Raw genomic sequence first — 27,572 nt, forward strand, 5'->3', positions numbered from 1 at the left:
GCTTTGAGGGCCATCAACTTCCTCAGAGGAGATGGGAAAATGTGTTTGGTGATTTGTTTTTTTGAATATTTTTCCCTGTCCAGGTGCTTGGGATTTGGAATTAATCACATCCACATACATTTAGACTGTTGGAAGGGAAAATTCACATTTTATTAGTGCATGAGTTCACCCAAAGCTATCTTCCCAGCACTAAAAAGATGTCGACAGTATGGTGCAAATTGTGACAGCACATTTTGCCTCTGGGAACAAGGACCCAGCTCGTGGCAGCACTTGGGGTTGGGGGAGGGAGAGGGAAGAGGGTGCTGCAGGCAGGACCTGGGTGGGCACTGTGGCTGCACCTTCAATATCCTAGAGACCTGTGTGTGTCACGGCCACTGCTATCTCATGCCTTCTCCCCTCTAGGTTTGTCACAGCCTTGACTCCCAAGAGTGGCAGTGGCATCAACTAACTCCTGTCTTCCCCCTTGGCAGGTACCATGACCAGCAGGACGTAACTAGTAACTTTCTGGGTGCCATGTGGCTCATCTCCATCACATTCCTTTCCATTGGTTATGGGGATATGGTGCCCCACACATACTGTGGGAAAGGTGTCTGTCTTCTCACTGGCATCATGGTGAGTACCCGCTCTGCCCACTACCCTGCCCTCAAAATGTTGCCAAGAGCTTTTATCGCACACACAGTGGGACCTTCACAGCCGGGGCTCAGGGACGGCTGCTGCTTGGCAGACCTGTGTGCATGTCCCCCCCTGCACACAGAAAGGCCCATGTGAAACCTGTGATCATGGCTCGCTTCTCAGCTAGCTTTGCCAGGTTCAGGGTCCTGGTAGTTAGTGGTCTAGTCACAGCCCCCGCAGAGTGGCTGGGGGTAGCTGGCTGACCTCTGCTCCCCACCCCAACTCCAGCCAGCTGCCCGATCTTCTCCCTGCCTTCTTCCCTGTCCCCTGGATCCCAAAGACCTTGACACCCTTTCTGATGAACTGGAACTCACAAAGGGAGGGACCGAGGAAACAGCACTGAGCAGGCCTCCAGGGACCGGTGTCGGGCACTGGGCTGGCCACCAACATGGGTCTTTGTTTGGCCCTGTGGCCCTGGGCCAGCTCTCAGCTTGCTCAGGCTTTGGTTTCCACATATGCGTTGTTGAGGTGCCAGGTACCGAAGGAGCCCAGTCCCGTCCGGCACGGGCATCTGGCAATGGTGTGGCTGCATCCCAGGTGCCCAGCAGGTAAGCCACATCCTTGTAAGCAATGTTTCTTGGCCCATCACTCTGCTGCTCCCCTCCCCCTACCATTAACCCTTGTGTGCTTCCCGAGGCCCACGCCCTTCAGATGTCCTTGTCACAAGGTGTATGAGAAGAACGTGGGCTGGGGACTCAGAGCAGGGTCTGAATGTCCATGGCCGCCCCTCACTGTGGCCCTGGGGAAGGTGCTGCCTGCGGGACCGCCCACTCTGAAGTGTTGGGGGTGGGGGTGGGGCATGGAAGGCCTGCCCAGCCCTCCTCTCTGGCTTGTGAGGACCAAACAAAATGCCTTCCATTAAGGTGCCTGTGAGCACCGGTGCTCACGCTCACGTGTGAACAGGGAAGGTGCCCCCTGGGCGTCTTCCATGCTTGGGGTGCGGGACCTCTGACCAAGAATCCTCGAGCAGGGGGACTCTCTCTGCAGAGGAAGAAGCTGAGGCTGAAAGATGAAAGCCTGCATCTCAGCCTGGGGAGAGGGTGGGGCGGGGGAGGTGGAGGTGGAGGCGAGGAGGCCGGGGCCGGGTACTGCGGGGTCTCCAGGCATCCCTGCCCCACACCCCCATGCTGCTGCGGGGAGCCCCTTCCTCTCAGCGCCCCTGCGGGTTTCCTCTCTCACCACTTCTCCCTGCAGTGGGTAGGGTGGGCTGTGCTCCTCCCGCAGGTCCGAGCTGAGGCCTCCCGTGGCTGGGGGCTGCCCCCATGCCACACCCAACTCGTCCTGTTGGCCTCTAGGGCCCTGCAGAGCACAGAAGGCCCTGGGGTCAGAGAAAGGCCAGGGCCAGTGGGCCCGGGCTGGACACAGCCCTCTCCTCATTTTTGATGCCAAGCCAGGGCAGCCCATGTGAGCAGGCAGCCTCTGAAACGGCAGCTAATGACAACAGGCTTAGCGCCGGGGCTGGGATAAATCGCGGGTAAGTGTGAGGCTTTAGAACAAACACCGCCCGGCGTTTAGTAGGAGTCTGCCTGGCAGGGCTCCAGCTGTCACCAGGAAACCAGGGAGAGCGGCTTCCTACCAGAAAGCTCGGAAATGCCACCCGAAGGCCAGCGCACCCCTTGCAGGAGCCGCACCCGGGGCGTGGGCTTTGTCCTCAGAGGCAGCCCAGAGCCTGTTGCCCACCGAGGCTGGGCTGTACAGGGAGCCCCTGCAATTTTTTTTTAATCTTTTTTTTTTTTTTTTTGACAGGCAGAGTGGACAGTGAAAGAGAGAGAGACAGACAGAAAGGTCTTCCTTTTCCGTTGGTTCACCCTCCAATGGCAGCTGTGGCCAGCGCGCTGCAGCTGGCGTACCACACTGATCTGAAGGCAGGAGCCAGGTGCTTCTCCTGGTCTCCCATGGGGTGCAGGGCCCAAGCACTTGGGCCATCCTCCACTGCACTCCCGGGCCATAGTAGAGAGTTGGCCTGGAAGAGGGGCAACCGGGACAGAATCCGGCGCCCCGACCGGGACTAGAACCTGGTGTGCTGGCGCCGCAGGTGGAGGATTAGCCTAGTGAGCCGTGGCGCTGGCCCCTGCAATTTTTAAATACCAGCCATTCTGCCTGGCTCCTGGACCGTGCATCTCAGGGCTTCTGCCGTGACCAGGCTGGGTGGAGCAGGCTGCACCCCTCGCCCCGGGCTGTGGCCTTGCGGCAGTACCCTTCTTTGCTACCAAGGTGCACAGCCCTCCTGGGCATTTTTGCTCCTTGAGGAGGGAAAGATGATCAAAGCAGAAGAACAAACAGATGGGGAGGAACGGGTGTCCACCTTCCACATGAAAGATAGAGCACCTGCCTTTCATCTTCTCCTTCTGCCTAAGCCCCGGCGGCATGGAGACAGGCCCCTGTGTTCCCAGCCACAGCCAGGCTACTTCTGCCTGCTCTCAGGCCTTTTACACAAATTGAAGCTGGTTGCCTCACTCTGGGGCCAGCCACAGCCGTGAACCCTGGTGGCATTTCTCTATCAAATGTCACTTTTCTCGCTGAGTCACTCCTTTCAGGGACTTCACGTTGCTGAAGATCCTGCCCCTCCCGCCTCCCAACCAACACTGTGTCTGTCTCCCCTTTATTCCTGCAAGTGCCTGTGCTGAAGGTAGGGCTTCCTGTTTGGTTGCCATGGACACCATGAAGGCCAAGGCAAGGCCTGCCTGGGAAGCGAAGGGAAGGATTTGTGTGTGCGGGTTGTAAATAGTCTTAATCATTGTTTTCTCTTGGCAATCCCAGTAACGGTGTAATTACCAACCATTAAGCAGGGTATATAGTTGTCTGAACAACTTGATGTTGCTGGCACACACGCGGTGCGTTGGAGGGCATTCGCCCTGGAGAACAGATGTGTCAAAGTCCAGCATCTTTCTGTGAGCAGTTTTCAGGGTAACGGTTTCCATGCAGCCGAGAGAACACTGGCAGCCCTTAGTGCCCAGCATTGGACGTGACAGCAAGCGTCAGACGTGCTCTGGCCTGGCCTGTTGGCTCTGCGGTCACCCAGAAGTCCCCTGGGGCCCCAGAGTCTGCATGGTGGTAACTGCATTTCAGTACAGCCACTTCCTAAAGCTGGGCTCGCTCTGTGACCCTTCACAAGTCCCAGCCAAATATCTAAAAGCTTCCAGATGTCCATGGGGACACGGAGCATCCCCCCAGGGCCCCCTGAGAGATGGCCTCTTTGAACTGCAAACAGAAAGTGACAATGAAGGAAAAGGTAGCACAAATTGAGTCATCTGGGGAGGAGGCAAAAAGAGGGCTCAGCAAGACATCTGCTTCATGTCGGTTTTAGAAGACGAGCTTCTTCCCAAACACCTTGGTTTCAAACCGGTCCGCGTTATTTTAGCCGTTCCATGGGATCTGTCGCAGAAACAGAATCCGACCGTAGCTCCTCCAGGCTGCCCTCCTCCATTTGTCACTTTCATTTATGCTTTATTTTCTTTTATGCTTCTTTAGTTAAGAACACCTCATCCTTTTCCCCTGGGGATACGTGTTTTTCCAGCTTCTAAGGTTTTCCAGCTGGAAGATGTGTGTTGGAAACCAGGAGTGGGAGGACCCGTGTGGAGGAGGCTGGGCCCCGAATTGGATCCAAGTCATGGATGAGTTAGGCATGTTCTCCCCACGCCAGCCCTCCCCACTCCCTGCCGTGTTGCACTCACCCTGTGTTCCCTGCTCGCCCGCGCACCTGGGAGAGCTCCACCCCACGGGAACAGGAGCTGGGCAGAGCAGACCCCTAGAATCCAGGTGGTGTCAGGCAACTTGGCACATCCCAAGGCAAAAAGCTGAGTCACAGACCTGCCCCCGTGGCAGCCACGCCAGCAGCTGCTTGCCTTTTCTGTCCCACAGCCGCCAGCCTCTCCTCACTTGGCCCCTCTGCCCCGCGGCCATGGCTGAGATTCCCCACAAGGACGGCACGAGCTCCCACGAGCAGTTAACCAGTGTCTGCCGCTTTGTGTTCCATGAAGCCAGCCCCCATCACTGCTGCTTCCCACGAGCATGGCCTGGCTGCCGTGTAGCCCCGTCAGAATGATAAGTTTGTCCGAGTATAAAGGCCCACTGTCCCCAGAGGCCCTCCGGCGACAGGCAGTCCCCACGCCTCTCAGAGGAACACAGCAGGGCCGCGACGCGTGTGTGTGGCAGGAATCCCTTGGTGTGCTACTTCCCCTTACAGGGCCAAGCTTGACCATGAACTTCTTTTTTCTTTTTCTTTTTTTTTATTCTATTTCTTTTTCCTTTCCTTTCCTTTCCTTTCCTTTCCTTTCCTTTCCTTTCCTTTCCTTTCCTTTCCTTTCCTTTCCTTTCCTTTCCTTTCCTTTCCTATCCTTTCCTTTCCTTTCCTTTCCTTTCCTTTCCTTTCCTTTCCTATCCTTTCCTTTCCTTTCCTTTCCTTTCCTTTCCTTTCCTTTCCTTTCCTTTCCTTTCTTTCCTTTCCTTTCCTTTCCTTTCTTTCTTTCTTTCTTCTTTTTTTTTTTTTAAAGATTTATTTGTCTATTCAAAAGTCAGAGTTACAGAAAGATAGGGAGAGAGAGAGAACTGAACCAGGCTGGAGTCAGAAGCTCCGTCCAGGTCTCCTATGTAGGTAACAGAGGCCCAAGCACTTGGGCCATCTTCCGCTGCTTTTCCCTGGCCATTAGCAGGGAGCTAGATCAGGAAGTGGAGCAGCCAAGACACAAACCAGCACCATATGGGATGCTGGCATCACAGGTGGTGACTTTACCCACGCACCACAGCACCAGCCCTGACCATGAATTTCTGACTTGAGTCTTAGGTTCTGTGTTCTTCCCTCCCCTCTCAATCCCATCAACCCATCAGTTTTTCTTTTTTTTTTTTTTTTTTTTTTTTTTGACAGGCAGAGTGGACAGTGAGAGAGAGAGAGAGAGAAAGGTCTTCCTTTGCCGTTGGTTCACCCTCCAATGGCCGCCGCGGCCGGCGCGCTGCAGCCGGCGCACCGCGCTGATCCGATGGCAGGAGCCAGGAGCCAGGTGCTTTTCCTGGTCTCCCATGGGGTGCAGGGCCCAAGCACCTGGGCCATCCTCCACTGCACTCCCTGGCCACAGCAGAGGGCTGGCCTGGAAGAGGGGCAACCGGGACAGAATCCGGCGCCCCGACCGGGACTAGAACCCGGTGTGCCGGCGCCGCTAGGCGGAGGATTAGCCTAGTGAGCCGCGGCGCCGGCCTCCCATCAGTTTTTCTTATTCCTTGGCTTCCCCCCTTCCTTGCCCCTTACGACTCTTGCTGTTGAGGGTGCAACACAACGTATTCCTGTCTCATTCTCTGCTGCAGCCCTGCCTCTCTCTGCCTCTTCCCCGTCTCACTCTGGCTGCAGCACTGTGCCCATCCCTCTCTGGAGGCTGGTGCTGCCTGCCTGCCTTCCTTCACAAATTGCCTCTTAATGGAAATGACCATGTGAGGCATCATTAGGGTGACTTTCCTGGTTACATCCAGACAGTGGATTATCTAAAAGAAAAATGAACTTGAGAGCAGCCACTGCTAAGTGTTCATGTTGAAATCAGGGGCCGAGAATGTACCTCCTCCAGAAAGCTGTCCGTGAGGGAGTCTCAAGATCTGAACGCTGAAAGACACTGACGAGTGTCACCTGGCTCCAGGCAGGCCGTTATCTTCATCGTTCCTTGGCTAAAATACTCTGATTAGAAGCCCCCTGTGGTCAGGTGGCCAGGCTGCAGTCCATGCCAAGAAACTCCACCTGTCCACTCAAGACGGTGGACCATTGCTCGTTTTATTGGTGTTCCCCTAGGTGGCATGGTGAGCAAGGAGACTCCCCACTTCAGGCTGGGTGCACCCCAGCTCTCAGGGAGGGCCTGCCTGGACCCAGGCAGCCGAGGGAGCCTGGGGAGGCCCTCTCGTCTGACATTCCATTTTTAACACAATGACAGATCCCTCTTTTTGGGCTTTCAGCCCCAAGTACTTCTGGAACGCCACATAAAGGCGAGGGCTGGTGCTGGGTCTGGAAGAGGGAAGGAGAACACACATCTGCCCTCCAGGACGGCTGCTTTTAAGTTATTTTCTGCCTCTGGAGGCCTGGCCAAAGGGATTGCAGCCACAGACCAGGCTGTGCAAGGCCTGTATCCTTTGAAAATTGGGCACAGAGTCTCCTGTAAACCACAGACGCCAAGAAAACAGCGACAGAAGAAAACGAGGTCAGAACGGGAAGGTTCACGCAGACACCGCTCTCCCCACCTTGTTGCTGTGTGGCCGAACCCAGCAACAAGGCTCCCTGGGTGGTTTAAAGGGGAAGGGAAAGCACCATCCACTTCAGCCAAAAACTTTCCGCTGCCCACGGGGAAGGAGAAAGAGAGAGACAGAGACCAGGCAGGCGAGAACAGAAAGCTGGTCTCCCCGTGGAGGCTGCTCCCAGCGGTGGGAGATTAGGGTACTCCTGGAAAACATTCTCTTCCATTTCTTGTAAATTTTGTGAGACCTGCTGAGCCCACATGTCACTGATCAATCCCATCAATCCCAGGACCCCAGACTGCTACACTGGCTTCTCTGCGAACAGAAATTTCTGTTTGCATCTAGAGGAGGAGCTTGTCGGCTTTAGTGAGTGCATCTTCTCGTGCCATGAGTGGCAGCCAGGGTGGTCCCCGGTCCAGCATGCAGGGTGAGGGCCGTGGTCTCTGAGGAGAGTCCTCTCTCTGCAGCCACAGGGCTGACTCCTCTCATCGGCCCCAGGCGAGTCAGGGAAGGCGGATTCTCCATTCTCTCTCTTACCCTAGTGCCGGAGAATATTCCAAACCCAGTGGCAGGATGCTGGAATGGCCACTTTCCTTTCCCCAATAGCCAAGTGTGCACCCCAAAGATTAGGAGGGGCTGAGGAAGTCCTGCCACTCTGTGACTCAAGCAGACCCTGGCTCTCTCCTCTCCACCCTGAACCCGCCCCCGTAGCCTGGAAGTGGTGCAGCAGGTGCTGGACAGGTTCTCTGAACATCCTGGTCTTGGGCAGAAGTGTTGTTCTCATCTTCCAGTTCTTTGCGTGACCCACAAACTTCCTGGTGAAAGCCAGAAAGCTCCAACTCCCTGTGCTGAGTCACAGCCTAGACTTCCAGGTAGAAGGGCCCAGCTGTGGAGCAAGCAGAGCACCGAGTGCACACGCTCACGCTAAGCAGGTTCCCACTGGGAAACCGTCTTTGGGGAAACCGGGTGGCGTCTTCATCCCATTATTCTCAGGAAAACTTGCAAATGTAGCAGGCATTGCATCCAGGCTCCAGTCTCTCGGGCCACAGGTCTGGAGCTGGGACAGGCATGGAGGAAGGTAGCCCCTCTATGCTGGCTCTTCTGTCATCTGCCAGGCTGCGCAGCCTAGGAGGGGACCCAGTGGTTAGCCATTGGTTAACTCTCCAAAGCCTCAGCCCCATCCAGTATCCTGCCCCTTGAAGAAGCAGGTAGCACCATGAAGACTCTGTCCCTAAGAGGTCAACTGTGCAGCACAGCCAAGAGCACGGCAGACCCCCTTGCGGCTGGGGGCCAGGGCCCCGATGGGTTTTGACGGCCGTGTGGCTTGGTCTGGACCAGCCAGAAAGCTTGAGTTCCGACACCACTCCCAGGGAACCCCTCCAGTGGGCACAGGGCAAGTTAGGTCTTGAGCCTTGCCTCTTACTGATGTGCTGTCTCCCCTCTGGTCCTCTTGGTGTCCCCCCCTCCCCAACAGGGTGCGGGCTGCACTGCCCTCGTGGTGGCCGTGGTGGCCCGGAAGCTGGAACTCACCAAAGCAGAGAAGCACGTTCACAACTTCATGATGGACACCCAGCTCACCAAACGGGTAAGAGGCCGAATATCCGCGTCTCCCCGGGAGACTGGGGACCCGAGCAAAGGCCAAGCAGAAAGGAAGAAGCCGTCACTCGGCATGAGCACTGCAGGAGCCCTGCCACAGTCCCTGATCATTAAATCCATAGTGTACAGTGGTAGAATCCATACCAGCTAAGTCCCCCGGCGTGAAGCGATGTTTTTGTTTATGCTCCAATATCTTCATGGTTCTCATTAGGAAAGCTGTAGAGGGTCTGGAAGCTATATTGGAAATGTATCTAAATTGAGTCCTTAAAAAAAAAAAAATCGTTGGACACAATCATTCCAGTGGAGCTCACGTTCCTGGATAATGTCGTTCCTCAAAACGTCATCATCCAGTTTTCCCCTCTCGGCCTTGCTGGATAATGTCTCTCACTTGTACCCTTATGGGCAGGCGTGGGGAGATCATTCAGCTGAGCAAAGTCTGACACCCGCCCTGAATTGTGGGGAAAAGAAAGGGCCATTGGGAAGAGAGGGGAATGAGCCTTCCAGGCAGGAGCTGTTTACTTAACGACAGCTTTAATGGAAAATCCTTTAGAACTGTAGTCTGAACGAAGGTCAGGCGTATGATTTTCCTGCAAGAATCTCTTTTGGAGACTGGAGAGAACAGGCCCCGGGCTGGGGTCTCAGCCCCCACGCTCACTGCCTCGCTTAGGACTGAAGTGGGTTCAGGGATCCGTGAGCCACCACATTTTGATCCGGGGTTTTGAAAGCTGGGGAAGATATTCGGTGATTAATGTTGCAGAGCAGTAAAAATGTGTTAGAAATAGACAAAGGCAGGAAGGGAGAACAAAGAGAGAGAGAGAGTGACAGAGAGAGCGGCACGCACGCTCTCAGGGGAAGGCAGTGGGGGAATGCAGTTGCCAAGGCCTCTTCAGCTTCTCAGCAGAATTATTTATGGTGTTTGATTGTTTGGTCTTTGATTACATTTATTGGATTCTTTAAAGAGCCTCCACAGATGTTGAAAGGAGCGGGTACAGGCAGCTATTCTTGTACTGTTGACACGCAGACGGGCGGATGAGGCGCATGGTAGCCCTGAGCTATCAGCTGTACAAAAGAAAACACGTGTGAGGGCGTTTGGCCCGGCAGTGAAGACACCCTCGTCCCTCACTGGGGTGCCTGGGTTCGATTCCCGGCTGCGGCTCCTGACTCCAGCTTCCTGCCAAAACAGAGCCTAGGAGGCAACGGTGATGGCTCGAGGAATTGGTTTTCTTGCCTCCCCCTGGGAGACCTGGATTGAATTCTGAGCTGCAGGCTTCAGCCTTGGCCCAGGCCCAGCTGCTGCAGGCATTCGGGGAATGAACTAGCAGATGGGAGTTCTCTCGCTCTCTCATTCTCTCTCTCTCTTAAATAAATAAATATTTAGAAAAAGGAAAGCATGCTGTGTAGCATCAGGATGGCAGAGTTGAAGGCGGTCTGAGTAGGAAGGCCTGCTGGGCCCCACCTGGAACCCTGCCGCCTGGCCCCTTTCAGTACCTTCTGATCCATGCACACGTGAAACCGGTATCAAGGAAATCACGAAGTTTCGGAACAGACGCACACAAATACACTCGCACGCATCACCCCAGGACAATTTAGTGGGGTTCCACTGAGTTGAAAGTAGGTGCAGGCGAGAGGGGAGCATTTCCTTACCAGTCTCTGTTGATTCTGGTTTGCTTGTTTAAAACAAGAATATACTTGGTGTTTCATGTTATTCTTTCGTCCTCTCCATTTTTCACCCACTAAATCAGACACTAGGGGAAAATAAAGCCAAGAAAAGCCAGCTCCCTCATAAGCCAAGCAAATAAACAATTTTTCTGCAACATAATTGTAGGAGATGAGGTTGTAGTGGCTAATTTCAATCTTTCAAAAAATTATTTCTCCAAAATCCTCTTCAAGTCCACTTCCTTTGTGAAGAGAACTGAGAATCAAATCAACAAATATTTATTGCTCACCCGCGAGTACCAAGGCACCTTTTTAATCGAATAACGTCTCACTTTGCTGAGAACACTGAAATCTGTTGAAATGTCCCTTTAATACCCAATGTTTGCTCCCAGAGAAGCAAACACCACAAAAGTGGTGCTTACAGAGGGGCGATATTCCAAGCCAGCAGGACTGGCTTCTTTTACATAAGCTTCAGTGTAATGACGCTGTGTGCCACCCTGGCCAGCCCTGGCTTGAGCTCACTTTTACCAGCCCACTGACGAAGACCCCTTGATTTCCTCTTGAGGACCTTGGTCTACCCTTCCCCGTCCTCTCCAGTAGCTGTCGTGTGCAGCTGGAGTCGTATGTGGATCAAAGAGATGCCCAGCTCTGTCTGCTCACAGGCTCTCCGTGAATTCTCAGAGAGCTGCAAGCAGGAAGCAGGGGATAGCCACAGAATGGTGAGCCCCTTCAGAGCGGACAATTAGTGGATAAAAGATAAAAGCAATCTCCCACCAGAGCCTGCAACCTTCAAACGCCAAAGCAGAAAGGAATCAATGCCTGTTAATCATGACAATACTCAGGTGGCTCTAGCAATTACTAATCCTACGTGTCCTGCCAGGGAGGCCTCAGCCCAGCCTCTACTTACCATAAGAGAGCACTGTTTTTGTTTACTCGTGGGGAGGGGAGGTCTGACAGCACCAGGTAAGAACGTGGTTCTGCTTTTCCTGAATCCCAGGGCTTGTCTTTCGCTTGTATAACTTATCAACCCTGGTGGCACCGTCATCTCTGTATTTAATGCAATCAGATCTTCCCACGCTGACTTTGCAATGTCACTGCCGTGGTTATTCTATAATTGTAACTTATTGCTAACCTCTGGGCTCCCAGATGAAGTATCAGTAAACGACAAAGACTGTAAAAAGCAGCCTAGAGCCCACCCTTTCTGCCCCCCAGTGCTCCATGTCCCCGTGTGTCTGTTTCATAGAAGCAAACATGCCCACCGCGGAGGTCACTCCCGGGGGGCACCACGAAGGTAAGAGCAGGTCCTCGTTCTGACACTTAACCTCTGAGGACCGGCTGCCCTCAGAGAGGCATTTCAGAGGCATCATGGGCAGGAGGTCTGTGCACCTGGCCCAGGTCATCCCTCCTCCTCCTTGCTGCAAAGCTTCCTGGCCCTACTTTGTCCCAGTGACATCCCACAAAAATCACTGAGCGAGACCAAAGCCAAACTCATACCTGTTCTAAACGAGTCCCCTGCCCGGACTTCCCTGGTCTGCTGTGACGATGCCCTTGTTCCTGTCTCCCACACTAAAGACTGAGCGCTACCTCGGACCCGTCTGTGCCCTGGGACCTGAGCACTTGCCGGGCCGGACTGGAGCTTGCTGTGTCTGTCGGTGCACACCAGCCCCGGCGCGGCCTCTGCCCAGCCTTTTCGCAGCACAAGGGCTTGCTGCCTGCCCCTCGCTGGGGCCTCCTTTGCCCCTGTCATCCTGCACATGGTTTCCCTATGGACCTCAGATGTAGCCCTGAACAAGGCTCAAAAACCTTGATGCCACCCGCCTCAACCCTCAGTACCTATTCAACAGTGCTAAAAAAAAAAATTAAAAATCTTCCTTTAAAGATTTATATATTTAGGCTGGCGCCGCGGTTCAATAGGCTAATCCTCCGCCTGCGGCGCCAGCACCCTGGGTTCTAGTCCCAGTTGGGGCGCCGGTTCTGTCCTGGTTGCTCCTCTTCCAGTCCAGCTCTCTGCTGTGGCAGGGAGTGTAGCGGAGGATAGCCCAGGTCCTTGGGCCCTGCACCCACATAGGAGACCAGGAGAAAGCACCTGGCTCCTGGCTTTGGATCAGCACAGCGCGCCGGCTGCAATGTGCCGGCCATAGCAGCCACTTGCGGGGGTGAACCAACGGAAGGAAGACCTTTCTCGCTCTCTCTCTCTCTCTCGCTGTCTAACTCTGCCTGTCCAAAAAAAAATTTATATATTTATTTGAAAGGCAAAAGGACATAAAGACAATAATCCATCCACTGATTCACTCCCCAGATGGCTGCAACAGCCAGGCCTGGGCCAGACCAAAGCCAAGAGCCAGGAACTCAATCCAGGTCTCCCATGTGGGTACAAGGGCCCAAGTACTTGAGCCATCATCTGCTGCTTTCCCAGACACATTAGCAGGGAGCTGGATCAGAAGTGCGAAGTATCTGGGACTTGAACTTGTACTCTGATGTGGGAAGGCAGTGCCATAAGTGACAGCTTAACTCACCAGATCACAACACTGCACCCCAAATTTTTCTTTAATCATGAACATATGTCAAAGTTTTATCATACTAGGAAAAAAAAAAACTTTTCTGCATGTTGATTCAAAGGTTACTCTTAGGAGAGGCATTTTGGCCGGCGCCATGGCTCAACAGGCTAATCCTCCTCCTTGCGGCGCCGGCACACTGGGTTCTAGTCCCGGTTGGGGCACCGGATTCTTTCCCGGTTGCCCCTCTTCCAGGCCAGCTCTCTGCTGTGGCCAGGGAGTGCAGTGGAGGATGGCCCAAGTACTTGGGCCCTGCACCCCATGGGAGATCAGGAAAAGCACCTGGCTCCTGGCTTCGGATCAGCGCGATGCGCTGGCCGCGGCAGCCATTGGAGGGTGAACCAACGGCAAAAGGAAGACCTTTCTCTCTCTCTCTCTCACTATCCACTCTGCCTTCAAAAAAAAATAAAAGGAGAGACATTTTGTGGGCAAAACAGCAGTGGCCGTTGCTGTGGCAGAGATGAAGAGTGAGGCCAGCGTGCACTCGCCGGCGACCCACAGCTGGCTGGCCACCAGTAGATTCCCAGAACATGTCTTTATCTCTTTAACATTTATCAGATAATCAATTAAGTGGTTAAAATCAGAAATGCTAGCTGGCGCCGTGGCTCAATAGGCTAATCCTCCACCTTGCGGCGCCGGCACACCGGGTTCTAGTCCCGGTCGGGGCGCCAGATTCTGTCCCGGTTGCCCCTCTTCCAGGCCAGCTCTCTGCTATGGCCAGGGAGTGCAGTGGAAGATGGCCCAGGTGCTTGGGCCCTGCACCCCATGGGAGACCAGGAAAAGCACCTGGCTCCTGGCTCCTGCCATCGGATCAGCGCGGTGCGCCGGCTGCAGCGGCGGCCATTGGAGGGTGAACCAACGGCAAAGGAAGACCTTTCTCTCTCTGTCTGTCTCTCTCACTGTCCACTCTGCCTGTCAAAAAAAAAAAAAAAAATCAGAAATGCTAATTCTCCCTGAGAGAGGACTGTAAATTCTATCAGCCTCCAGGGTTCCGTCCCAGACGGATTGGGCGCAGTCTTCCTTTAAACACCGTCACGGAACACCGTGCAATGGAGCTGGAAGGACACTTAGGGCTGAGCCAGTCCAGCCCAGACGACAACGCTGAGACCGGAGAGGGCCCAGGATGAGCCCGGCTGGGTGTGTCAGGGCAGATCCCACCCAGGAGCCCGTCTGTCCCCAGGCTAGCAGGCAGCTTCTCTAGCCTTACGGGGAGGGGGCTTACCTGGGCAGTCAGTTCCTTGGAACTATCCCTGTGGCTGCGGTCCCAGCCTGCAGCGAGAAGAGCCAGAGCATCCCCGGAACGGATTATAGAGCGACCTGCCGCTCGCTACCGCACTGGGAACCACAGAAACACCTCTGGCCTCGCCACAGTTCCTTGCCCGACACAGGGCAGAGTCCCCAGTTCCCAGCGCAGAGGGGGCTCCTGGTGAGGCAGAAGTGTGGGATGCAATGGGGAAGTAGGAGAGGTGGGTAAGCAGGGTATGAAAGAGGACGGCCGTGGGAAGCCGCAGGAACTCTGCACTGGCAGATGGGGAGGCAGCCAAGCCCCCTCCCCAGTCCTGTGTGCAGAGTGCACCGTGGGCGTCTGAAGACAGGGCTAGCCGGCTGGCTCTGCGATTGCCATGTTTACCATCGCTCAGGCTGTCCCGGTTCAACTGTGTAACTGCTTGGAGTGGTCCAGCCCTGATTGGGCCCCCTTCTCCCCCAGGCAACCCCCAGGCAGGGCACTCCTTCCTGGGCACAGCTCCAGTGGTTTCTTCCTGGGGGTCTGCCAGCGGGGCTTCTGGAATTACTCTCCAAGGCGCCCCGAGGCTGCTGGACACGTGGGGGTACCCCGGAAGGCAGCTCCTTCCACCCCTCTCCAGCTTCCTCCTGCAACTCACAGGGCCCCTGTCATACTGAGTGGCAGAGAGGTGGCCAGAGCCTGCCACTGGCCTGGGACACTGGGCCAAGAGCTCAGGGAACAGACGTGTGTTCTGCTGTTTCCTCTTGTTGAGGGGGGAGAAAGAAGCTGACATGTCCTGGGGGCAGGGGATGGAGGTGCAGGGCACCCAGGCTCCCTGCTGCTGCTGGGAGTGTGTTCTCATTTACCAGCCCAACAACTCCACAGCACATGGGCACTCTCTAGCCCTGCGCCTGCCTTCATGTTCCTTTGAAGCACTGATGGCCTGGTACAGTGTTGCAACCTGCATCCCGTGTGCACCACCCCCACCCCCAGCCCAAGACCATAAACTTCCTGTGGGCAGGAATGCCACTGGCTTGTCCATCAGAGCATGTTCACTGTTGGCAACAGTGTCTGATGCTTTCCATGAACTCCTGAGCAAAGTGAGCCTCGGTTCCGTGATGGGTGCCGGGTGGAGCCCAGGATCCCACCGACTTGTCAGGGTTTTCTGGGGGTTAATGAAACAACAGAGACCCAAGTGTCCCGCCCAGGGCCTGCCACAGAGTGGGCATCCAGTAGCTCTCCACCACCACTGTGCTTTGCAAGATCCTGCCCAGGCCTGGGGGTCTCCCGGCCGTCCCCAAAGGTCGTGGGCCACAGAGCCCAGGCTCTGGCCCCCATCAGAGTGGAAACATCCGTTTTGGGGGGGAGGGAGTTAATGGACCCCCCAGGAAGCAATCAGATCAAGAGCTTATGGGGGTCTGAGGGAGGGGGAGGCAGTTGGCCTCCCGCACACAAATGACCCTGAAGCCTTCTGAACCTGTCCTGTCCGGGCCAGCCTTGCCAGTGTGCTGCCCCCATCCCGAGCCCCGCCCCTCCCACTCCCGCACCCTGGGAGCCTCTTTCCGGCCTGGTGTCCCCTGCCCACCTGGAAAGCTCCCAGGAAGGGTGCACGGGGCCGTGCAGGGGCCCCACACATGCCAGGAGGGACGCGTGACCTCGTGTGCGCCCCACTCCGGTGATGCTCAGAGCAATGAGCCAGGTGAATTGGCGGGAGACCCAGGACACAACAGCCTTGTCCACCGGAGAAGGCGCCGTGCAGTTAAAAGCCTATTTCTTTTTCTCTTGCAGATATTGATCCACTTAGCTTTGTGCCAGGCCATTTGCTGGCAATTAATTTCGGGGTCAGCACAGGGCTTGCATTTAACTTCACTTTCCAGATACGCAGGGGCCTCTTGTTCAAACCTGTAGCGATGACGCGACGGCCTCTCCCAGCTGCCCGCGCCGCGCCGTGGCTTCTGCGCGTTCCCTTTGGGCTGGAGTTAAGTGCAAGAGCTGGACTCTGTGTTCTGTCACGTGGCTAAGTGAGGGCCGTGATGACTAAGGAAATAAATTCTGAGCTCCTTTCCAATTCCTGGATCCTGGAAAACAGGAAGTCATTTTGTCTGTGTGAGATGAAATGTCATCAGGTCTTCCTTCAGACCCTGGGAAAACCTTATGTGCTGCGGGGCCCTGGCTCTTGTTTTGACTTTGCCATTAGCTAGCTGTGTGATTCTGGCCTCGCAGCCCAGCTCTGAAGCCCTTGTCTCCTGATTCCAAAGGCGGTGGGGGGAGGTGGCTGTGGGCTAGATGACAGCCAGTATCTGTGCAGTGCTCTACAATTTGTATAGCACTCCAATCCATGTTGACGCAGCTTGCCCGACTTGGGCTGTGCCTCAGTTGCTTCATCTGTGAAATGGGAACAATAGTGGCAGCTGCCCCATAGGGTTGCCCTGAGGAATGGATGAGTGACTTGATACAGAGGAAGTATTCAGATCTCTTGCCTGGCCCCTGGCAAATGCTGGCCATTACCCTCAGCTCTGTCTGCCGCACCAACGTGGCCTCGTCTGGGCCCCACCGCAACCCTTAGGGTAGGGCCTGCTTTTTCCCACACTCTAGACAATGAAGCATTCGCTCTGAATACGCCAACTACCTCCTAGAGCAGAGTCACCCCAAGGCTTCCCAGCCTCACATGTGTGCTCCACACCAACACCACGGCCACGGTCCCGGGCCTGTCCGCTGTGATGCCGCGTGGCTCTCTCAGCATCCGGGGAGGAGGCCCGTGGAGCCCGACCTCTGCCGAGCGTGGAAGCCGGGCCGGGGTGGCTCCTGCTGGCTCGCTGGGAGGAGCTCTGGGAGGTTGAAGAAGCCCCGTGGCAGCGTGGCCCTCTCGGTGGTACGGCTTCCACGGGGACAGAGGCTTCCCTTCAGGGCCACCTCCCTCGCCAGGGGGCCGCTGCACACTGCGGCCCGGGTTCCCCCACGGCCCACCCTCCCCGTGCCTGCCGCTGCCTGCTCGCCGCACGCCCACTGTTTCAGTGTCTGCTCACGGCCACCTGCTTCCTTTCAGGCAGCAAAGTCCCAGGGGTGGGCAATTAAGCCCTTTAGAAGCATGTTCACAGTGGGTTTTTACTGAACAAAAAAGCAATATTTATGTCACTTAGACATTTCTGAGAAGACTTAGCTGTTCTTTTAAAAACATCACTTCAGCGCCAATGAAAAATATAATCCAGCCTCAGTAATAAATTTTTTAAAACATACACACACACACATACACACACAAGTTATCAGCCTAGGCCTTCCCACACGTCTCAGCGTTTTAACAACGTCCCATCTGTCGGTGTCAGTCTGAGGAAGCGGGTCTGGACTCTGCAGTGTGACTAAAACCCTTTCTGGCGAGTCAGCTGAGTTCTGCTGGCCTGGCCGCCGCACCTCTGGGCCCAGGCGCGGGGACCTGCGCCAGCGTGCGCGGCTGCCGGCGGTGGGGCTGGGGCATCACAGATCTGTTGAGCTTGTGCTGCATAAGGAATGTTTTCGCTCGCTCGCCTTGCTAATTGCTGAAGATGTCTGTGTTTGGCTTCAAACTTTGTCCCCTGCCATCTGGAAGCCACTGATGTGTCTCCGCTCCGCCGTGAGCCGGGGGACGGCGGTGGTTTCCATGTCAACAGGTGACAGCAGGGTCTGTGGAAGCGAGTGCCGAGTGCGTGCGGTGCGCAGCCGAGGAGCCAGCCTTGGGAGACAGGCAGCTCTGGTTCCACACCTAACACTCTTCGCCGCTTGTCAGACAGGGCTTCAGAACGCGTTCGGTTTGATGCCAATTCCATTTACATGCGAAACTGCAGCGTGAATGTTTTTGGCTGTTCGGGGAAGGAAGCAGCAGACTCGCAGCTCCCCAGAGTTCCAGTTGGTGGGAAAGACATTTCTTGCAAGAAAGCCTTTTAAAATCTTCCACTGGTAGGAAATCTGTTCCCGCTCTCCATCCAAGAAAGGCACCGTGGGCGCTGACTGGGGGTCTCAGGGAAAGCAGGGAGCTGTGGATCTGACTGGGCAGTGGTGGCTTCTACTTACCTACCCAGAAGGTAGCCGGGGCTCCAGGTCTCGCTAATGCCACCTGTCTAAATATATCACTGGCAACGGCAGCTGGGAGGCGGTGCTGAAATCATTAAGGAAGGGGAATAGATGCACGCCTGCTCTCCACGCTCTGCTCTGCTGTGGCCAGGAGAGGATTAATAAGAGATGTATTTTCATCACCTTTTCTAGGACTTCCATGATTTTGATGAAAAAGGAGAACGCCACAGCAGCGTTGCCTTACGCGCTAGCTGCAGCAGCAGGCATGAAAAGCCTGTTCCGGGAACCCAAGACAATTAACCTGATAGCAGGCTGCGTTATTTACTGTTCCGTAGATCAAGAACGCTGCAGCCAACGTCCTGCGGGAAACGTGGCTCATCTATAAACACACGAAGCTGCTGAAGAAGATTGACCACGCCAAGGTCAGGAAGCACCAGAGGAAGTTCCTCCAGGCTATCCACCAGTGAGTATGCCAGGGCCACGGCCAACCTAGGGGCACCCCTGCGGCTGCGGGAGAGACGTAGAGAGCCTTTGAGCTTCTGCACAGACATACACAGACACATGCGTGCAGACACATATGCACACACTCACACATGTGTACTCAGACATGTGTGCATGTACACATAGACACATGCACACAGACACGTGTGCACACATGCACAGACACATGCGTGTATGCAGTGCACGGGACATGCATGTACACATGCAGACATGTGTGCACACATAGACACGTGTGCACATGCATGCATAAGCACACATGCACACAGACACAAAGGCATACAGACACATATGCACATACACACAGACACACAGACCCACATGCATGCACCAGGCATGGCAATACCAATCAAAATCATCTGACACGTTCTCTGGGAGAGGAAACACTTCTCAGTGTAATGGAGAAGCACAGGATGAAAACACTGGTTTTGACTTGGGGGTCTGGGAGACCCTTTTCCGGGCTACAAGCAGAGCATCCAATATGGGAGGCACAGCCTGGGCAAAGGCCGGGAAGGCAGGCGGTGACCTGAGAAAGGCAAGGAAATGAAAGTGATGCGAGCAAGCATACGTGGCGACAAGCGCTGGCTTGCCCGGGGACCTTGGCTCTGTCAGTTTCCTGTGTTCAAGTTCCCAATGCCAGGTTTCACCATCGAGTGATTGATGGGGCTGTAGAATTGGCTGGTGGGGCTGAACCTTAGCACGGACTCACAGGGTGTGGCTGTCACAACTCTTCCCTGCAGACTGAGGAGCGTCAAGATGGAGCAGAGGAAGCTGAGTGACCAAGCCAACACCCTCGTAGACCTTTCCAAGGTGAGTGGTAGGACTGGCAGACTCCCTAAGGAGTTCTCCGACGCTGGCATCTGGACTTCTCAGGTGCCAGGAAAGCAAACAGCGATTCCTCCTTGGTTAAAAGTAATCCACAGGGGGCCAGCATTGTGGTGCAGCGGGGCAAGCCACCAGTTATGGTGCTGGCATCCCATTCTGGAGAGCTGAGTTCAAGTCCTGCCTGTTCCACTTTCCATCCAAGCTTCCCACTAGGAGACCAAGATGGAGATCCTGGCTCCTGGTTTCAGCCTGGCCCAGATCTCGCTGTTGAGGCCATTTGGAAAGTGAACCAGCGGGTGGATCTCTCTGTCTCTCCCTCTTTCTCTGTCACTCTGCTTTTCAAATAAATGAATTTTTAAATAACAATCTGCGAGACAGACATTCGGTGCGGCAGGTAAGCTGCCCCTTGGGACACCCACATCCTCAGGAGAGCGCCTGGGTCCGAGGCCCAGCTCTGCTTCTGACCCAGTTCCCTGCTACTGCGCACTCTGGGAGGCAGCAGGTGATCGATCAAGTGCTTGGGTCCCTGTCACCCACCCGGGAGACCCGGACGGAGCTCCCGGCTCCCAGCTTCAGTCTGTCCCGGCTCCAGCTGCTGCAGGCATGTGGGGAGTGAACCAGCAAATGGAAGACTTCTCTCTGTCCATCTGCCCTTCAAATAAATTGTTAAGAGTGTCGCTCTAGGTTCAGATGTGTTACATCTGCAGCCTACCAGTGGACCTTCTTGTGTTGTAACACCTGGCATTTGCTCTTTGCTGGGATGAGGTAGCCGGCCAGCTCATTCTTCTGAGGATCTTCTTTCACTGGCTCTGCCTTGAGGGCTCCTCAGGGTGAGCAGGAGCTTGCTCAGGGGCGGGGCATGTTGACGAGCACCGGTCCTGAGGGGGTCACGTCCCGCTGGGCGGGCGCCGAGGTCCGCCTCCCAACCTTGCGCTTTGCCAGTGTCATTGGGAATCCACTGCCCTGCATCCTCACAACCAAGTTCTTCTGGGCCCAGATATGCGACGGTGGTGGGGCGCCTTGCTTTACTTCCTTGGGGGGGGGGGGCGCAGCCTGTGATGAGCTCGAGGACGCTGGAAAAGAGAGCCCTCCCTTGGGAGCCTGGGCCACCCCGCGTTTGTGGCACTGAACCCCAGTAAGCACCATCTGGAAGTCGCTTCTCTTGTGAGCCCCACAGCAGAAGGACCTGAAGTCTGCACTGCCCGCGGAGCCCAGGGGTGGCGCCACTGCAGAACGGGCCTCCCCCTCCGTGGCGCCTTCTCCCCGCTGCCTCTAGATAGAAATTGTGAGGCCAGGGTGGATCCCCAGGGCTGGGCTGGCAGAACACCCTGGCAGTGAGCAAATCCACTCTCTCTGAAGAGAGGGAGCAATCAGAGATGCCTGGGTGGGGGCCATGTGCCGGTGGTGCATTCAGGAGGGGGATGGAGCCCAGGAAAGGGCCTCGTGATCCTGTGAGCACCGTAGCCGGGCAGCAAGGGGCCTGGCACGCGGGGAGAAGGCTGGGGGCGCGGCGGGATGCTCAGGTGGAGCGCGGGATTCCTGAGAGCTGGGGTGGGGAGGCATGCAGGACTCGCTGATGCAGTGAGGCCTGGGGTGGGAGTTCCAATCATCTCATCTCTTCAGAAGAGAATGCACTGTGCCTGGGTTTGAAAACCGAGAATTCATCCTAAGGGTATGAGGGGGCCTCTCTCTAGGCAGGACCTCAAAGCAGCCCTCCTCAAAGTGGGGCTCCAGGAGAGGACTGGCCAGCACCGGCCCGGGGCGCAGCCTCCCCTGCCTCGCCCCCTCCTGTCCACGTGCCCGCTTCACCTCCCTCCCGCGGCCCTCTGTGCCACCTCTCTCCAGCGCAGAGAGGTGTATTATATTTTAGCCACAGGTAAAGACTTCTGTTTCTCTTCATTTGAAAGTCAGAGACAGAGAAAGAGAGAGCTCCCATCTGCTGATTCACTGCCCAATTGCCCACAACAGCCAGGGCTGGGCCAGGCTGAAGTGAGGAGCTGAGGACTCCATCCAGGCCTCCTATGTGGACGCAGGGACCCAGCCACTTGAGCCATCGCCGCTGCCTCTCAGGCGTGCGTCAGCAGGAGGCTGGAAGTGGGAGCACAATGGGACTTGGACGCACATCCTCTGATGCGGGGTGTGGGCGTCCCAAGCACCACCTTACCTGCCACGCCAGAGCCTGCCCCTGGTCTTAATAGTAAAGCCTCAGAAGAGATGAGATGATTGGCCAGTATGGGACATGTGCCCACCCCTGGGCCAATCAGCTGTGACTGTGAAGGTTATATAGGACAAGAATGTCTGGGGGCCCATCCTGTGAGCTTTAGGAATGGCCCAATGCAAAGCCCTAAAAGGTGTTCCTTCTTTTTCTTTTTTGAAAGATTTATAAAGGCAGTTACACAGAGAGAGAAGGAGGGCAGGGGGAGAGAGAGATCTTCCAACTGCTGATTCACTCCCCAAATGGCTGCAATGGCTGGGGCAGGCCAAAGCCAGGAGCCTGGAACTCCATCTGGGTCTCCCACATAGACAGCATGGCCAAAGCATTCAGGCATTCAGACCATCTTCTGCTGCTTTCCCAGGCACACCAGCAAGGAGCTGGATGGGAAGTGGAGCATGTGGGACTCGAACCAGCACTCACAGGGATGCTGGCATCAGAGGCAGTGGCTTAAGTGGCTGCACTACAGCGCCGGCCCCAAGTGCTCCTTCCAAGAGCAGCAGTGAGTGCTGTGCCACCTCTGTCACACGGGAACTCTGGGCATGGCCAGCTTTTGTGCGGGCTGCCTTTCTGAAGTGCTCCCCCCAGGCCTTTCAGAGAGAGGGGACCCCGCAGAGCAGGGAGGGCGTGTGAAGCAAACCCTCAGACAGCAGGAGAGGTGCTCTCGCCACCTGGGGAGCCGTTAGCTGCCCAGGAGGAGTGTGCAGGAAAGGGTTAAGGGAAGATCCTGCAGAGCATTGTGGGGGGGACAGGCTTGGAGGGCTGGAGAGGAGGTGAGCCCTGTCCTTCCCAGGAGACTGGCCCAAGGCCCAGGCAGCAGCCTAGCACATTTCACATTGGCCCCTCCCACCTGCCCCCCCCACCCCGTCACCAGGCAACAGAGCAAGGGCAATCACACTGCCTGCTCCCTGCTCCTTCTCTGTACTTCCACCTCACCCCCTCCCCACCCCAATCCTTTGGTCCCCCCTAGATTAGGAATCTGGGGCGTGGCCTCCGCATAGTCCTTCCATTCTGAATCACTACCTAGGAGCGTGACGGAGCCTGGAGGGGCTGGCCTGCATCCGGTTGTTTCCATCCCTCCATCCCGACGTGAAAAATAATCGCTTCCATCCCAGGCTCCTGTGCTGAAATCAGAGGACGCTTTGTCAACTACAAAGGTTTTGCAAATGGCAGTTCTGACTAGGAACGTCAGATGGGATGAGTGATCTTCCCAAGGCCGGACAGCTGGCACACACACCAGTGCTGGGGCCTGCCCTCCGAGCCCGACCTCGCCAGGGCAGCCCCGTGATCACACGCGGGTGCACCTCCGGGAGGGCCGGTGCCCGTTCGCTAGTGAAGAAGTCCCCCCATCCTCCAGGGCGTCCTCAGGAAGTGTCCAGCCTTGGCACTGACGGAGCTCATGGGACAGGCGCCGTCCTCCTACCACCCCTTGTGCTGGCCCAGTGAATTCCCCATGGGGCATGTGGTCAGCTGGCAACGTGTGGTGTGTTCAGACCCCTCCCCGCCTCTGGCTTCGTGTATTTTGCCACCTTCTTTTCCGCCTGTGTTTTTCTCTTGCTGTATTTCTGGCTGCCTTTGGCCCCTGGGAACACCGACAGTTCTCACACCTTCCTGGAGTAACTTGAAATTTCAGGGAGAATAGGAGCGGGAGTCCCTGGCAGCTCACCAGCAGCCCTAAGAGCCGCAGCGCTCTGGCTTGGGGGGACGGGCAGGGGCTCTGATCAAGCTGCACCAGCCTGGGGGCCTGGGGCTGCCTCCACGGAGCCTGTGTGTGGCTCGCTGCCGGGTCTGTGTCCACAGCCTGGGTGGCCCTGCTGAGTTTGCTAGGAGAGATGACTGCCATGTGGACCAGGATGTGCACACCCACTCAGAGGCTGTGGGGTGTCTGGGGCACGAGCCCTGGCATACTGCTGAGAGCAGGAGGGCTCCTGGGGCAGCAGGGGGCAGAATCGGTCAGAAGACCCTTTGGCTTCAGCTGTGATCCAGTCCACAAGGGCCTTGGCCGGACAGCAGGGTCTTCCCGGGGTGCCCTGTATCAGGCAGCATGGCCGTGGCCATGGCCTTGCCCTTGCGCCTTGCCCAGGGAGGAGAGGGCCATCCCTTGGCGAGGCAGCTCCTTTTGGCTGAGGATTGCGCCCAAGAAGTCAATTATATTTTACGTTCTGGCTGCTAAGTTGAAGCCAGGGGGTGGGGAGGGGCAGTAACTCATAAGTGTGTGTGGCTATGATTAACTCCAATTTTATAAGGAGGCCAAGGTTGAGAAAGGTTAAGTGGCCTGACAGAGGGCACATGGTTAGTGAGCTGCAGACTTGCACTTGAACCCGGCCTGCTAATTATGAGTCTGCTGCATTGTCCGCTCCCCGCCGGTGTCTGCTGTTGACTCGTTAGGCGCCAGCAGCCCGTGTGTGCGATAAGAGCACGGGGACAGGTTGGAGCATCTCTGAAGGCAAAGGAGCTGCTCCTTCTCCTTTACACTATACTTTCTCTTTTTTATTTTATTTTTTTTAAAGATTGCATTTATTTATGTGAGAGGTAGAGTTATAGACAGAAAGGTGTCTTCCATCCGATGGTTCACTCCCCAAATGGCCGCAATGGCCAGAGCTGTGCCGATCCGAAGCCAGGAGCCAGGAGCTTCTTCCGGGTCTCTGATGTGGGTGCAGGGGCCCAAGCACTTGGGCCATCTTCCACTGCTTTCCCAGGCCATATCAGAGAGCTGGATTGGAAAAGGAGTAGCTGGGACTAGAACCAGCGCCCATATGGGATGCCGGTGCCACAGGCGGAGGATTAACCTACTGTGCCCCTCTTTTTTAAATTAAAAGATTTTTAACTTTAATTGTACATATGAGGGTACTTCAAAAAGTTTATGGAAAATTGGATTAAGGGGCCGGCGCCGTGGCTCACTTGGTTGGTCCTCCACCTGCGGCGCCGGCAACCCATATGAGCACCAGATTCTGGTCCCAGTTGCTCCTCTTCCAGGCCAGCTCTCTGCTGTGGCCCAGGAGTGCAGTGGAGGATGGCCCAAGTGCTTGGGCTTCTGCACCCAAGTGGGGAGACCAGGAGGAAGTGCCTGGTTCCTGGCTTTGGATCGGCATAGTGCCTGCCATGGCGGCCATTTGGGGGATGAATCAATGGAAGGAGACCTTTCTCTCTCTCTCTGTAACTCTTCCTGTCCAAAAACAAAAACAAAACAAAACAAAACAAAAAAAAGAGAGAGAGAGAAAGAAAAAAAGAAAATTTGGATTAAAAGATCAATTTATTTTGGTGCAAAAAATTTTGAAATCCATGCATTTTTTTTTCAATGTTTTCCATAAACTGTTTGAAGACACCTTGTACCTGCAGGGAATTGTGTGATGTTTTAATAACTGATCAATCAGGGTAACCAGCATTGCCATCTTATTATCATTTCTTATATTTAAATTTTTGTTTATTTGATATATTTAAAAGGCAGAAAGACACAGAGTGAGGGAGAGGGAGGGGGGAGGAGGGAGAGGGAGGGGGGAGGGAGAGGGAGAGGGGGAGAGAGAAAGGGAGAGCGAGCTGTCATCTACTGGTTCACTCCCCAAATGAAGCCAGAAGCTGGGAACTCAGTGCAGGTTCTCTACGTGAGTGGCAGGGAGCCAACCACTGGAGCCATCACCCGCAGCCTCCCAGGGTGAGCATCAGCAGGAAGCTGGATCTGAAGCAGAGCCAGGACTCGAACCCACACCCTCTGAGAGCTCTAGAAGCCTCTCCACTGCTGCACCCAACACCTCACCTCCTGTATCTCATGTTGGAGAGCCCTCCTGGTTCTCCCCAAATATGCAGGAGGTTGTTGAGAACTGCAGCCTCCCTGTCGCTCCCCGTCTTCGTGGAGGAACGACACTAAACCTTGCCTAGGCTTCATATCCGAGTCACGGCACCATTATGTCGCTCCCCTTCTTCGTGAAGGAACGACACAGGACCCTGCACTGTTCTTTTGTCTGCTTGGCCCTCCCCGGGTTTGCTGCTGGTTCTTCCCGGGTTGGCTACCGTCCCTTCCACCTCCGTGGAAGGGCGGTTCCCCCTGCCACTTTCCCCACTTCCGCGGGGGAGCGGCACACCGCCGGCCGGCTCTCTTGGGGGCTGCTCAGGTGTTCCTTCAGATAGATGTTCCTGGTGCATGTTGTCTCTCTCCTCCTTTATAGTCCTCTTCCACCAATCCCAACTCTGCTACCCACACGCCGAGTATGCTGCTCTCCTCCAATCAGGAGCAGGTCCTGCTGTTTATTGGTTGAACTGGAGGCAGCTGTGTAGAAGCTGTTTCTCCCTTCTCAGCGCCATATTGTGGGAGAGCAGATGCATAGAATAAGTCTTAATTCAAGTAACAGTCTAGTCCGAGTTGCTCCCCACACCTCCCCTCACCCCGGGGTGGCTGAAGCACCTTCCCGCCGGCTACCTGGGGGAATGAATGCCTCTTTTCAGCCCCCTCTCTCCTTGCCCTGCTCGTCTCAGCCCCTCATCATTCTACTCTTTGTGCTTTTAGATCAACCATTGAGCTCCCACAAACGACAGAGAACACGCAGTCCATACAGGATTTCTAATAACACTGTGTAATTAGGACACATTGTTTTTTATAATAAGAAAGAAAAAAATGTGCCCCTTCAGCCGCCCCATCTCCCAGAAAGGATGTTGGTCCCTCCTTCCCCGGCCAGATCAGACAAGGCAGGTGCGGACGTCACTCCCCCGTGACGCAGGGCGCATTCAGCTTTCCCGCGCTGACCTGTCGTCTTGTCCCTCCGTCCTGTGTCCCCGCACACAGATGCAGAATGTCATGTACGACCTGATCACGGAACTCAGTGATCGCAGCGAGGACCTGGAGAAGCAGATCGGCAGCCTGGAGTCCAAGCTGGAGCACCTGACGGCCAGCTTCCACTCCCTGCCCCTGCTCATCGCCGACGCCCTGCGCCAGCAGCAGCAGCAGCTGCTGTCTGCCGTCCTGGAGGCCCGGGGCGTCAGCGTGGCGGTGGGCACCACTCACGCCCCACTCTCCGAAAGCCCTATTGGGGTCAGCTCCACCTCCTTCCCGACCCCGTACACAAGCTCAAGCAGTTGCTAAATAAAACTCCCCACTCCAGAAGCGTTACCCGTAGGTCTTAAGATGCAAATCGACCGTCTCCTGGCCGCTTCGCCACCGAGGAACGTTGAGACCTGGCAACGGAAGGAAGCGAGGCCCAGCTGACTGACGGACTCGTGTTCATCCAGCGTGCTTGGTTCGACTTGCCTTGAAACCGGAAACCGAATCTCTGTCTAGGTGCCTCTACTTGGGAGCGGGAAGACGGCAGGAAGCGCCGCCTCTGGCAGGGCCCTTGCTGCAGAGTTGGTGGAGAACAGAAACCCACGCTCAATCTCAGGTCTTCACGCGGGGGTGGGGGAGGCTGGGCGCACTGCAGGAGCCAGCCGCGGAGCCAGCCGGGGAGAGGGGTGGTGTCAGGCTTGGGGAGGGGCTGCTTGCCAAGGAGCCTGTTTCCTTTGGTCTGAGGAAGCCTTGGAGTGGGGAGGGGACAAGAGTAACAGAACTGCCCACAATTTGCCAAACCAGACACACCCAGTTTAGATGAGGGGTGAGGGGAGACGCAACTCAAAGCCAGATATCCCATCCAATCTTCCTTAAACACCCGTATCTACCCGTGTGTGTGCAATGGGCACGCACACACACACACACACACCCCACACTCAGTCCAGCTCCTTTCTAGTTTGAGCTTAGCCCACATCATAAAAAGGGGAAAAGGGGACCTGGTACCTTATCCTGCACACAGTAGGTGCTCGGTAAACGTGCGTCTAGGTGGTTTGATGCTGACGTGGGGGTGCTTGCGGTGCAGGTAGTCGGCTAGTGTCGGCCGCTTTCTGAGCTGCACCCAAGATGTGAGTCCCTTCCAAACCAGTGTGGGCTGGTTAGCCCGGCGTGTGCCCTGCGCTTGGCTTGAGATGAGTGCCACGCCACAAGTGTTGGCATTCGGGAGGGAGAAGTGGGTTTCTCAAAACAACCACTTCTGCGGAGTTTTCTGTTTCCATCGAAGCAAGCTGCGTACCAGTGGACCATGTGACCAGGTGTATGTGAGGGGCC

At 55.7% G+C, this 27,572-nt stretch overlaps 1 protein-coding gene across 7 annotated transcripts in view; it reads left to right on the top strand.

The window, feature by feature from the left end:
- The window catches only part of KCNN3 (potassium calcium-activated channel subfamily N member 3), a 177,645-nt gene extending 151,054 nt beyond the window's left edge, over positions 1-26,591 (top strand). For 6 of the 7 annotated variants that reach the window (XM_089299891.1, XM_089299889.1, XM_089299886.1 and 3 more), the window contains 5 exons: positions 471-612; positions 8,354-8,464; positions 18,291-18,418; positions 19,194-19,263; positions 26,268-26,591. In XM_089299891.1, coding sequence (XP_089156017.1) covers positions 471-612; positions 8,354-8,464; positions 18,291-18,418; positions 19,194-19,263; positions 26,268-26,564 — 748 coding nt within the window. In that variant the 3' untranslated portion in view covers positions 26,565-26,591. Of the gene's footprint in view, positions 1-470; positions 613-8,353; positions 8,465-18,290; positions 18,419-19,193; positions 19,264-19,366; positions 19,645-26,267 lie in introns of those variants that run through there. The other variant, XM_089299887.1, reaches the window with a different exon arrangement.
- The last annotated feature ends 981 nt before the right edge of the window (positions 26,592-27,572 follow it).

The sequence above is a fragment of the Oryctolagus cuniculus genome, chromosome 7 (assembly GCF_051225735.1).
Source record: "Oryctolagus cuniculus isolate XC-2025 breed Fujian yellow rabbit chromosome 7, ASM5122573v1, whole genome shotgun sequence".
Lineage (NCBI taxonomy): Eukaryota > Metazoa > Chordata > Mammalia > Lagomorpha > Leporidae > Oryctolagus > Oryctolagus cuniculus.